Source organism: Syngnathus acus, chromosome 5, assembly GCF_901709675.1.
Source record: "Syngnathus acus chromosome 5, fSynAcu1.2, whole genome shotgun sequence".
NCBI classification, from domain to species: domain Eukaryota; kingdom Metazoa; phylum Chordata; class Actinopteri; order Syngnathiformes; family Syngnathidae; genus Syngnathus; species Syngnathus acus.
Genome location: NC_051091.1, coordinates 2297021 through 2309972, shown reverse-complemented (window position 1 = coordinate 2309972; position 12952 = coordinate 2297021). Strand labels below are relative to the sequence as shown.

The 12952-nt window shown below is 48.5% G+C and overlaps 1 protein-coding gene across 5 annotated transcripts; it reads right to left on the bottom strand.

Annotated features, from left to right (window-relative positions):
* Positions 1–1166: 1166 nt before the first annotated feature.
* nisch (nischarin) lies at positions 1167–12153 on the bottom strand. Of its 5 annotated transcripts, none has more exons than XM_037251884.1 (27): positions 11932–12151; positions 11416–11499; positions 10991–11173; positions 9869–9917; positions 9500–9663; positions 9333–9428; positions 8911–9006; positions 8682–8834; positions 8544–8612; positions 8289–8474; positions 8064–8192; positions 7859–7972; positions 7398–7551; positions 7132–7226; positions 6924–6973; positions 6303–6856; positions 5623–6211; positions 5231–5415; positions 5027–5087; positions 4654–4786; positions 4363–4513; positions 4022–4141; positions 3657–3818; positions 3365–3537; positions 3181–3282; positions 2534–3070; positions 1167–2205 (listed from the first exon to the last, which is right to left on the bottom strand). In XM_037251884.1, the coding sequence occupies exons 1-26, from the start codon at positions 12010–12012 to the stop codon at positions 2864–2866; spliced, it is 4140 nt and encodes a 1379-aa protein (XP_037107779.1). In that variant the 5' UTR covers positions 12013–12151; the 3' UTR covers positions 1167–2205; positions 2534–2863. The 5 variants fall into 5 exon arrangements, with proteins under 5 accessions (XP_037107779.1, XP_037107778.1, XP_037107782.1 ...); XM_037251883.1 differs by having other exon boundaries at positions 3137–3282; positions 11932–12150; XM_037251887.1 differs by lacking the exons at positions 1167–2205; positions 2534–3070; positions 3181–3282; ... (8 more) ...; positions 6303–6856; positions 7398–7551 and having other exon boundaries at positions 6927–6973; positions 11932–12152.
* Positions 12154–12952: the final 799 nt, after the last annotated feature.

Genomic DNA, 12952 nt, shown 5'->3' with positions numbered 1-12952 from the left:
TTGCCCTTATCGGACCCAGGGTTGCTGCGGCGGCCTGATAAAGTTCATCGGGGTATCGCAGCTTGGCGGTTATGCCTCGAGGTTGCCCGATCCGTAGTAAGCAATCTCATGCACACGACGCAATGGACGCCTCGATAAGGTTATCGTTGGCCTGTTGTGTAACAACACGCGAGCCATGAAGCAGTTATGAAAACAGCAAGTATGACAGGAAGGGGGATCCGAGCAAGGGTCTTAACCTTGCAAACGTCTCTATCAGCTAATAGTCTCTATCAGCTAATAAACTGCTGACGTGCACAAAAAAAAGTGACCATATGAGCCGCCGAAAAACGCACGTCACACAAACTCAGCAGATTCTGCAGAAGAGTGCGAGACCGCCGCCAGGTCTGGGGGGGCTAACCGATTCAAAAAGAAAAAAATCTCAACGTGATCTTGAGCAGACTACATCCTGACGCACCAAATACAAGGAACAGATTGGCAGTACCATTTATGCTTGGAAGGGGGCAGACACACGGAAAACAAATTTAATGGCATATTTTGGTGCCAGAAATTGAATTGAAGTCCAATTTATCAGGAACATTTAAATTGTTTATGGTTTAACTTCAATCCCATAATTTTGCACATCAAAAATTACATTTCAAGAAAATTCTCATTTTTGGAATTATTCCCCCCCCCCCCCAAAATGAGTCCAGCAAACATGACCATTTCTATTGACGCTCATCGATAAGCGGATGGTGTGACTTTTAGCCAAGTGGACGCTTTCCGTAGAGTAAAGCACTTGTCCCTCAAAGCGGAAATGGAGCGGCGCATCACGGCCAAGCTGAAAGGAAGCGCAAAATAGTAGCAAGGCGACCGCGCTGCACAGTCATCAAGATGGCCGCCGCGGCTGCGACGACCATGATGAGGGCAAGTGTTGATGGGAACTTTTCTTTTTTCTTCTGCGGATGTTTTTCTCAGGACAAAGACGAGTCAGCAGTTCAGCAACAGACAAGTCCTCTGATGCCAATATTTACAAGGTTTCAGTCTCGAGTAACTCTGACTTTAATCTCTTATTCCGAAATTTCTTACCCAAAATATATGACCACGTGACTGTTTTACTTGAAAGACTCTTACTTTCTATTCATATTTTTCCCCCCTAAAATAACTATAACCATCCCTAAATGTGAATATTTTATTTAATCTTTCCAAATTCCCGCTGACAATTTCTCCAATTATCCTGCTTAAGTATTTTTACAAATTAGCCTGTAAACAGTGACGATGAAGACAATCACCAAGATGTTTTGATGACTTTTACTTTAATTAATTTGTGTTCTCCTTGACCAGAGGACACAACTTGCAACCAGTTAAACATAAAAAAAAAACATCAATAAGCACAATACTTAAAATAATACTGAGTGATAATAGCACACAATACACACATATTGTAAATCATTTCAAAAAAATGATCATTATTCAGACTATCAACAGTTACAGCTAGACATTTTATTAGGTACATGGTGTCAGGCCATCTAGTAGGGAAAAGAAATTCTGCCTTACAAGGCGAGCCTTAGCTATGTGAAGGCAGATTTTGGGGTATTCAACTCTGGTGAGTGTGTCAATGTACCTAAGAATGTGGCTGGCACCTGTATCACTTTGACTAATAAAGCGCTTTTTCATTTTGTTCAGGAAATCTCAAAGTGCAAAGAACTCAAATGTTTGGTGCATGGTATTGTTTGCGCATATAGTGGTTGTAAATTCAACAGTGCAAAAGTTTTTTTATGGGGGGGGGGTACAACTTGGGTCATTTGTAAACTGCTCAGCTTTTGCAAACAGTCCATTTTTTGTTGATGCAAATAATGAAGAAAGTATTCAAATCAAGCTGTGCACCGCACGGACCCAGCTGAAAAACGTCCGCCTGGCTGACTTAACGAAAACACGCATGTACACATTTATGCACTGCTGACAAAAAGTTTGGGATATTGTGAAAAGTGACTCTTACTTGGTGCACTAATTTGTGCTTGTCTGGGAGTCCTTCACTCAGTGAATGGTAGGAAGAACGGAGGAAGCGAGATGGTATAAGTGCTTCACTGTCCATTGATGGCTACTGCGTCATTTCCCTTCTAGAACGCGCTCGCTCCATCTCGCTGAAAGAGAAAGCACCAAGTGAGAGGTAGCAAACAGGGTGTGGCTGACAAAATGAAGACAGTCGGTTGAAATCACAATGTGCAACTCGTAGGAGCGAGTGCATGTGTTGCCTGATGTGCAGCGTAGCCAAGACCTTGACGACTTGGCAGTGCGAGTTTTGAGCGTTCATTCAAAACATTCTTTTGCGAAAAAGGTCAAAATTCTTCCAAACGACTGCAAGACAAAACGGATCACTTTGGGAGTTTGAGGGAAAAGGGCTCTCTAACCAAAAGGAAAAGAAGCCTCTCAGTTGTTGGCCTGATTTTGAGTGGGACAACATTGCAAGTCAAACTGACCACACTTGCTTTGCCTTTTCAACTCCATGAGCCAAAATGGCTACCCTTGTTTTGTCTCTTCATCTCCATCAGCCAACAAAAACAAGACAAAAATATTTTTTCTCAGGAAAAAATAAATAAAAGTTGGAAATGAATGCTTTCTTTACATCACCAAAGGCATTCGTGTGAAAGGGGCTAGGAGAATGCCACTCCTCTCGCCACCCCAGCCATGGGCGAGCGATTCATTTGTAAGTCCCTGCCTGCCTCAAGGTGGCGCCATTCCCACTGCGGTCCTTTCCCGGCACTCCAATCAGCCGGTGAGCTCCACAGGAAGCTCTCGGCTACACAGCGCCTCCCACTGGCGAGCCAGCATGGAGATGAGTCTCTCGCGGCCGTCGGCTCCCGGCACAAAGACGCACCACTGCACCTCACCCTCGGCACCCCCGCATTGTGCCGAAGGCGGGGGCGGATCCTTGCCCTCTGCCCCAAAGTGGTCCATGGTGAGGTGGCACAGCAGGTCCGGGCCCGGCAGGTCGTCGAACACCAGCGTCAGGGCCTGAGGGTACATCTGGTAGCCGAGGAGAACCCGGTCTAAGTCGCGGATCCGCCGCGCTTCCCGCAACCGGTAACGTTCCCTGTGGGGGAGGGCCCAACGATTACAGACTGGCGCAGGGTCGTAGGGCACGGAGCGGGAACCATACCTGGACGGCGGCTCCTTGGCAAAGTCCGGAAGAGGATAACTGACGTAGTCTTCGTCCAAGAGGAAAACATCCGTGCTGGTCAGTATCAGCGTCCGGGGTTGGAGGACAGGAGATGTGTCGCAGGCCTGACCGTTGGCAAACTGAACCTGGGAGTCAAAAATCCCGGTGAGGCGTTAGAGCATCCAATGTTTTGTGCTGATGGCTGCAGAGCAAAAAAATAAAACACACCTGAAACACCAGCAGGTAAAGTAGCACGTTAAAGGAACGCGAGGACAAAGACGAAGAGGAGGAGGGCGTCTTCCTCTCAGCCACGATGAAAGTCAGGTCCCCCATCTCCTCCTCGCTGGGGTAGATGAACTTCACCCTGCTGCTGTGGACCAGCTCGTAGTTCTGCATCTTGCCTGCAGGAGGCAAATTTCAATCCAAAAATGAACGGTAAAAACACCTTGTGAAAGAAAGTTGATGTTTTTTTCATTGATCTCTGACAATTGGGCGATTTGGCGTTTGAATCGAGTGTCACCTGAGCTGGTGCTTGTAAACTGCGAGTAGAAGTCCTGCTCGGAGGGCTCTGGAGTAGGAAGCTTCTGCTGCAGACTCAGCGCGGACATCAGCTCCTGCAGGAAGACTCCTGTGCCATAACTGTCTCTGCTCAGGCAGGAAACAATGTGCTTGGCCGAGGGTCCTGAAGAGTCAAAATGAAATGTTGAAAAAAAAACGTGTGTCGGGCAACAAATGAGTTCAACATTTGGGACAATCGGGGCCGTTAATCGAAAAAATAAAATCCTGATTGAGTCCTTCACACTGTCATAAAAATCAATAAGGTACTAGGCAATGCAGTGTGAACGTAGCTGGAATGAAGCGCTGAGCGGGATGTCGAAGACTGACCTACAAGCCTGAAGTACTGATCGAACAAGCCCACGTTGACAGAGAGCAGATCGGCGAGTCGGATGGTCAAGCAGCAGCAAAGGCGCACGTTTGGATCCGGACAAATGCTCATGTCCGTTTCTGGCAGACAAGATGTGCAAGATGGTCACGACAATGACGCTCATCAGCATTTTTCCAATCATCGGACATTGAGTCTTTTTAGTCATCCTTATTTCGGTTTGAAGCAGCAAAATCCACCTCGGCAGGCGGCCATTTTGCTACTTGTTGTCACCCAAAAATGGCATTGCGGCTACTCAGGGCTCAGGTTTGACACGGATGTTGATTTTGAGGCACATGGTTACCTGCGAGGCAGTGGCGAGTGGCAGTAGAGTCTTCCAAGAGGAAGTAGATGCTGTCTGTGGACAGGAAGAGGCAGCAGGCCAGTTCCGTCTCCGGCGCGGCGTAGAGGACGGCGGACAGCCACAAGACATGTCGAACCTCGTCCTCCTCGGACTTGAAAAATGACAACAACAGGACTTGAATCTCAAATCACCCAAAGTAGGTTGACACTAATTCTTACGCTAAATGCAACGCCTCCTCCACAGAAAAAGCTTGTATCAGCTCAAATGGCAGCCCAAGGTGAGCATCCTTACGTGTGCTATGTGCCTGCGGAAGTATGTCAGCAGCTGCTCCGCATCAAGCCCAGCCAGGAGCTTAAGCCCTGGGGACAGACTCTGGGTGAGGTGGAGGGATGGCTGGTTTGCTTCCAGTCGGGGACGAGACGAGCTGCAAGCAGAGATGGATGAGAAAGCGGGACCAGGCAGGGGAAGCGTGCACTATCATGTAAGACTGTACTGGTTTCATAAAGCCAAATAACATGAAAAACAGACAACACACTTGTGTTGAAGTGTGCCATTGAGGGGCATGGCCTATTGAATGCCATCAGCATCCCTGCCCCTTGCAATTGGATGTTGTGTCACCCAGAAATGAAGGGTAAATTAAGCCGAAGTGGCTAGAGCAGCTTACCTGCTGGTGCTGTACGCTCTTGCACAACAACAGCACTTCTCAACAGCATTTCTACTGTGACCTGAGAAAGCAAAGCAGGTGTCACTCTAAAGCAAAGGTGAGCAAATTTTCTCCATCAAAGGTATCAGGACGGCAAAATAACGTCACCAATTTCAGGAGAAAGCGGCTAAGGATAAGCACTCCCAAATGAAAGGCTGTCGTCACCTTGCACGACCTCACACGAGTGTGGCCGGCATCTGCACGGGAGTGGCAGCGCCACCATCTTCGGCCCTTCCAGAGCCACTCTCCGCCGACTCAGCTCGCCCAAGAAGTTGCTCTTGTCCTGGGCAAGCGGGAAGAGCAGCAGCAGACTCCCACCGGCCAGCAGCATCTCCGCCGTGTGGCTCAATCTGAACATGACATCACGGGTCCAAATAAAGTGAATATTTGCCAGTTATTATTATTGATGGGCATCACGTGACCGTGCTTTGGTCATAATTTCACTCTTGAATGCATTTATGTACATGCTTGATGCAGGGTGTTGATACTTTATGATCCTATCGGTTTTAAGTGGCGCCCTCCAGTGGCATTTATTGGCAATTCCAAAGCCCTTTTACCTGCAGTGGTGTTTAGGGTGGCGGCAGGACTTCCCACTGGTCACCTTTTCAGTCTGAGTTCTCTGAATGGGGTGAAGCACCACAGAGCTGAGGGGTACGCGGACCAGCCTGCACGGAGCCTGATGAAGGCCAGCAGTACTGCGCTCTTTCTCCGCAATCTCTCTGACATCCATCTTTAGCACCCAAAGGTGTCGGTGGGTGAGGAAGAGGAGCGACGGGAGCTCCTCGGTGTACGACAGGTGGTGCGGGGTGGAAGAGGGAGAGGGGGGCAAGAGGAAGCTGAGGTAGCCTCCCTGAGCTTCGTGACTCTCCTCTGCTTCCCAGGAGTTCAGGAGGGAGCGGGGTAGGAGATGAGGAGTCTCTGCTACCTGTGTGAGCTGCGTCAGTCTCTGCAGCTCAGCCCTGGTTCTCAGGAGCTCCAGGGCCTCGGAGAAAAGGTAAAAGCGGGCAGCACCATTCTGGGGCTCCAAGGCCAGACAGGAGGCAGGAAGCTCGGCGTGTGAGGAAAGCAGCAGCTGGGAGTAGGGTAGCAGGAGGGCCACCTCAAGCCTAGACACAAGAGCCTTTGTGGACGCACTCTGGTCTTCATCTGCAAAAACAGCATGTCAGCTCATTCCATTCATCAATGGTACCGTTGTGGACAAGCTAACTTGACCGGCAAAAGACGTTTCTTTCTTTACCTGCATCCAGAATGTTCCCTTTGCTATCGTGTGACAAGCGCAGCAAGCACAAACGTTGGTCCGTCAGCACCACGCACACTACGCTCTGTTCCACCTCCTGCGTCTCCTCTTCCAGCTTAAGACAATAGCACCAAAGCACTCTGTTGACAGTCTCTTGCTGCCGCTCCTCATCGCATGGGTCGGAGGGACCAACACTGGGCCCGGCGGGATGACGAGACGGGTCCTGAACGGAATCATCTAGTCCCATTTCAAAGTAGCCATCCCCGGAGAGCGGACCATCCACTTGCGTGCCCTCCACGTGGGATGAAACCTCTCTGGATGGGTATACTTCCTCATCCTTCTCCTCCTCCTCCTCGGCTTCCACAATCCTCTCGTCCGGCTCCTTGAGGGCGGCGTGGAGGCGCATGGACAGCAGGCCTGTGAAAAGCCGGTCGGTGACGGTGAGGGAGAGGAGACGAGAGGTGAGCAGAGGACACCAGGTGGCGCTGCAGCTCGGGCAGGTAACTTCAGGCAGACTAGAGGAGGAAGAGCAGCAGGAGGAGGAGCACGGGCAACTGCAAGAGGAACACTATTGACAATCTGTTTTTCTATGAAAGAGCTTGATCAGACTTAGCCGCTGACCATGTGACCATGTTGGCAGGGGCTTTGTGATGGATGGCAGCGTCTCCAACCTGCACCCAGATATTAAAAAAAAAAAAATCGGCATTGACGTGACATTCCAGATGCTTTAACTCTGCGCAGTTTTCAGTCACACTCTTGAGAAAATCACTGCATTTATCGATGCCAAGTAACCAGATAGTTGCCATGGTAACAGGTCGGAGTGTCTGACCTGGGTGGTGTCAGCAGGCAAGAGGCGCGAATCGGAGGAAGTCGGGAAAGGCAGGATGGTCGGCGGAACGGCGGCTTCTTCTCGGCTCGTCATTTCTTCAAACAAGACACGAGAGCGTCAGTGGACTTAAGTACCTTCAGTGGCTTTTATTGTGAAGAAGTCGTCAGGGCAGGAGCTCTAGTGCGGAAGCAACCAGGAAATGCAGCAATTTCATGTCGACACCACCATCCCTCAGCCAATCGCAGACTGATGATGCACATGATTACCTCGGCTGGTGCAGGAAGAGGCTGGCGCAGAGGTGAGACAATGAGGGGCAACAAAAGAGGTGCAGCGAGAGGAAGAGAAGGGAGTAGATGAAGAGGAGGAGGGGGAGGGAGGGAGAGGAGGTGCAGCAGCAGACAGCCCGGTCTCCTCACTGATCTGACGAGAGGACAGAGAGCAAGGAAGCCTTCAGAGAGCAGCCACCATCCAAATCATCCAAAAGAAAGGCAGACATTTTGTTCTTGCCATGATCTTTCACAGAGAACCCAGCAGAACGGCCGCGTCGGCAAAATCTCGGGCAGTGTCCATGAGACAATTATTCTCGAGACACGAGGATAAAAATTGCTTTTACACTTTCTAACCCGTGACGTGAAATTAGATATTTTCTTGCAGCACACCAGATGTCGTCTCTGGGAAAATGATGGGGGATTGATTGCTTTTGATTGTTGTACATCACAAATGCTACCTTCTTGTCGCTGCTGCTCATGCGGTCTTTGACTTCTTTGGCTTTCTGAATGGCTTTCAACACCTCCACCGTGTCCAACTCCTTCTCTGTGGTCACTTGACCATCCAGACACACCTGAGGCCAGACGTGGGAATGGCTCAATGACACACACACACACACACACACACACACACTCAAGACAGCATTGCGGTGACGGTCGCGCTACCTCTGCTGCTCGGTCTCCAAACTGGGCCAGGACTTTGGTTCTGTAGTCAGGGATGATGCAAATTGGATTGGAGGAAAGGTTGATCTTCTCTAGGCACGGCAGCGAGCCGATGTTCTTGATTTCCTCCAACTGCAAACGCACAAACAAAATTTCTGAGGAAGTGTTCCTTCCTGATGTGTGCGCCCTGGCCAGCTTGGGGCAGTGGTTCCAAAATGTGATGCTTACTTGAGCTAGTTGGTTGTGGCTGAGGTCCAGGTGGACCAGCGAGTAGAGCTTGCTGAGGCCCGTGAGCCGCTCCAGCTGGTTGCCAGCCAGGCTGAGTGTCTTGATGTTGCCCAGCCGCGTATGAGCCCCCTCCAGGATGCACAATTTGTTGTAGGACAAATCCACGTGGACTAGATTGTACAGATGCTGTAACACAAGGCAGTTGGCAAAGTTCTGTTCATCAGCCCTCGACAGTACAAGAGCAGTGATTCATACCTGAAGGTTTTCCACCGAGGAAAGACAATTGTGGCTCAGATCAAGAAACTCCACCTCTGGAATCAGTTTCTACATCGGTGACGCAGTGAAGAACGTCAGAGGAAAGGAAAGGTCCCACAAACACCAGGCGCGTCTCACCACTGAGCCGTCGATGGTGCCGATGGCGTTGTGGCTCATGTCCAGCGTGGTCAGGTTGCGCCAGCGCGGCACCACGGCGGTCACGGGGCAGCCACGCTCCGAGCCCTCGGCTTCCCACTGAGGGAACTCGCTGGCTTCCGGAACGAGGAGCAGCTGAGCCAAGAGCCCGTTTATTAGCACATAACGCGCATTAGGAAGTTTGGATAGCACCAGAAATTTGTATTAATACCATCATGCTGTCTGTGGAGTGGTGGATATTCAGAGTGAGCAGGCTGGACCTCAGAGATGACAAACCCCCAATTTGCTGAGCTGCGCATTCGCTGATCTGAGGACAGGCAAAGACAAACAAACTTGAAAGTCACATCATTTGAGGAATTTGCATAATAAGCACTCCCCATGTCAAGTTTCTCCACCTGGCTACAATGTGTAAAGCATTATCATGTCAAAAAGGTAAGCAGACCTGCGTCACGTTTTGCTGGATGCCCAGATTAGCTTGGCTTCCGCAAGTCATCAAAGATGTTTGAAAGTGTTAGCTCCGCCCACAGTTGGCAAGGGCCGCACATTGCTCAGCAATATGTGGGGCGGCTGAGCGAGGGCTGGCAAGTGTAACTTGGGAAAAATATATTTGTGTGAAAAGGTGAACGCGTTTACCTCAACCTGAAGCAGTGACTTGAAAAAAGACAGCTCAAAGGGCAGATTCCTCTCCAGGATGTTGCTGCTTCCGACTGGGCCACTGGTGCCGCAGATCTGGAGTGTGATTCGTGGCAGTTGGAAAAAGAAGACGCGAGTCACGTGGTGCGGCGAGGAGTGCGGCTGACCTTGAGGTAGCGCAGCCGGCAGGCGAAGTCCAAGATGTGACCCAGGTCGGTCTTGGCGTCGCCGTTGCAGCACGTGGGCTTGGCCAGACGCAGCTGCTGGGAGACGGCGTGGAGCTGCAGTGGCCGTAGGGAGAACACCTTGCCAGCGGCCAGCAACTCTTCGCCTATTCACAAGCACCATTTTTGGCGGAGGATGTTTTCGTGACCAAATCGTGTGCTCATCCTGTCACTCCAAATTATGTGAACTCATTCACTGCCACGGGAGGTTTACGCTCGTGAATTTGATTTTTGAATCCGACCCAATTTAATTAATACTTCTTTCAACAGGGGGGGGGGGGGGGGGGGGGAGTAGAAAGGACGCAAGCAAACCTTTATGGAACAACTCCTCGGCTAACGCGGCCGTGATGCCGTTGATCTCCTGAAGGAGGAAAAACAATGAAGTCAGAAATCCTTCAAAAGCTATTCAAGTAGAGGATATGTCCTGGTTTTCAAATGATTCATTTTTTGGTCCAACTGTTGTCCATTTTTTAAATTTTTTTTTTATACATCTGCCCAGTGCCACTTGGGAATTGATGTGCATTCCTCTGAAGCGTGTTGTGAACTGTGCAAAAAACGGTTCAACAGACGGCAAGGCACATTGCAAGCTCTCATTGCCAACTAGCAACGTCTGAGTAGAAAAACTTGTCAAAAGTCAGACCTTCCAAATTAAAGCTAGGGATAAAATGACAATCTTTCTTGGGCTACATAGTGGTTTATTTTACAGTCACTCAAAAATGAGCACAAAATAATTAGAAAATTATGTAGTCACATGCTTTTATTTTGAAAGGCTGAATTTTAACAGGATGTATTCATTTCCTTGTTGTGTGAATTTAGCATACAGCAAGTCTGAGATGAAATTGTTAATATCAGCTTGCATTGTGGAATTCGCCTTGGCATCTGTTGTGCCCATTTTAGACAACATGACAGAAAGTTGGGACAAAGAAAGAAAGGTGAGAAACATCATGGAGTCAAGAAAGAACTTGGAAAAAGAGGATTCACGATATTGGCTTCCTTCACTTCCAGCCGCTAGCTAATGCACAACTCTGCTTTCGTGAACGGTAGTGTTGTTGTTTGGTCTTGCGGCCGTCATCGATTAGCACACTTCAAGTGATGCTCACATGGTGATGCTTCTGCCAACGGTGGAACAAGCGGCCTACTGTTTTATTTGCTCGTTGACCAGATAACACAGCAACATCACGACTGGCTAAGATTAGACACAGCTCAAATGCAAGTTGGAAAGATTTGCTACATGACAATAATATAAAGTGAATTCATTTGTTCGGGATGATGAAAAAAAATAAAGCAAAAATACTGCACAAGCAACGATTCAACTATTGTACCTTTCAAATGGTGATCCAATTGAATGTTTTTTTTGTTTTGGTTTTACAATAAAACTGAAATAAAACTACCGAACCCGAGAAACGAATAAGTAAGGACTACCATAAGACTCACGTATAGGTTAAAGTGAAGAAATGCAGCGAGGGGAGTGGGCGTGGCCTCCGGGAATTGCTGGAGCAGCGCCTGCAGGTAAAGTTCTAGCTCCTTCTGCCGACGCTCCACCAAGCTCTTGGAGTTCTTGCCCAGCATCTTCTTGGGCGGGAGCAGATGCCGGTCCACTTTGTTCTCCGCTACCAACTGAGGAGAAGAAAACACAGTCAGACACGCAAAAACCAACACGACAATACTTGCGAGAAGCAGCTGTAGGCCACAACTCGCACCCAGATGCTCACACCCAGACTAACCGGCTCCACTTTATGACGGTCAAGGCACACACCCAACACTCAGTACATGGCAAATACTTTATATGAGTATAGTATCCAAGTCTTGATTTTTCTGTTGTGAAGAAAATATTTTGGAGGTCTGATTTCAATGTTTACCTTCTCATGGAGGTCATGGAAGTCGCTGTAGCGATGCTTTACCGTCCACTTGTGCTCTCCATCCAAAACTTCAATGATGTACACCTGAAAGGGCAAAAAAGTCACTGTCGTTAAACTGAAGCTATGGAATACTTTTGCAATCCAGTGGCTATTCTCCTGATTATAAAACAATACGGTTGATGATGTGCGAGTTACACATTTATTTCATTACACGTAGTCTTTTTTCATTATTTTGCTATTATACTAGAGTGAATCCGCCTGCCGAGGACAAATTCCTTGTGTTGGAGCATACTTGGTCAAAGATGATGGTGATAGTGACAGCTTGCTAAGCTCGTATAGCCCGTTCCGCTTGCAGGCAGCCCGCTTGCAGACCCAAAGCGAACGCAAGGACGCAACAATTCGATGATTCAAACACGACCTGGTTTTCTCGCCAGCACGCCAGGGTGGGTACAAGTTTTTCTCGCCAGCACGCAGGATAGGTAGAAGCCAAGCTCAGAAGCGGAAGCCCAATCTTACCGTGTAATTTTCCACCAACTCCGAGCCGACAATGCACACTTTTCTTTCCGACAGCTCCTCACTGAACGGGACAGGTTCCATGGTCGTACCGGGACAAAGACTACGCTCTGTCGGGGATACAATTTGTCATTTAACCCGATATTTTGCAGCGCAGCTCGTATTTCCCCCTTCGCCGTCGGCCGCCATTTAATTTGTTGTCACGCCAAGCGGCTGACTTCTTCTTTTACTCCAATATGGTGGACGCGACGACGTGTTGCTACCTCCTTCAGGTCATTTCCTGTATTGCAGTTCCTTTTTTGATCAGGTGGGACGTTTAGACGTCTAAATTTTTTTCCGTGTTTAATTGATTTGTAAATACTCGTTTGTTGTGTTGACCGAGAAAATGCGACTTCACCGTCGTTCCCGCCGTGACTTTGTTGCAATGTTGCAAAAAAAAAAAGAACACGTGAGTGTCGGTGATGTATTGAAGCGACAGCAACGTGGCGCTGCAAATGACCACGCCCTCAAAATAAGGTCACTATAACTCAGGTTTGACTCGTATATGTAAAACGCATTTCAGCCACATAGGGTCGCTAAACACCACGTTTATACTTGATGGGCATGAACTGGACCGACGTTTTATTGCGATATCCTTTCATGAGCTCACAGATTGGTCGTTTAGAAAATATCTTGTAGTCTATTGCGTGGGACGGAATGATGAAGATGAAGGCAATGACGAGTATAAAATGTGTAATATCCTTTCACGTTCAATTAACTTTACTTCCTTTGGCCTGCAAAATCACAGTTGCAAGTTTCTTTCTGAAGATAATACGCTTCACATGTGTGACTGAATGATGGAGATGAAGGCAATGACTATAAAATGTGTAATACCCTTTCACGTTCAATTAACTTTACTCCCTTTGTCCCGCAAAATCACAATAGCAAGTTTACTTCTGAATTGACAAGTTTGACACACACAGGCCAAATCATTAGATACAAACATGTTTGTACATGCGCCCAATGCTCCTAACGACCTTTTTAA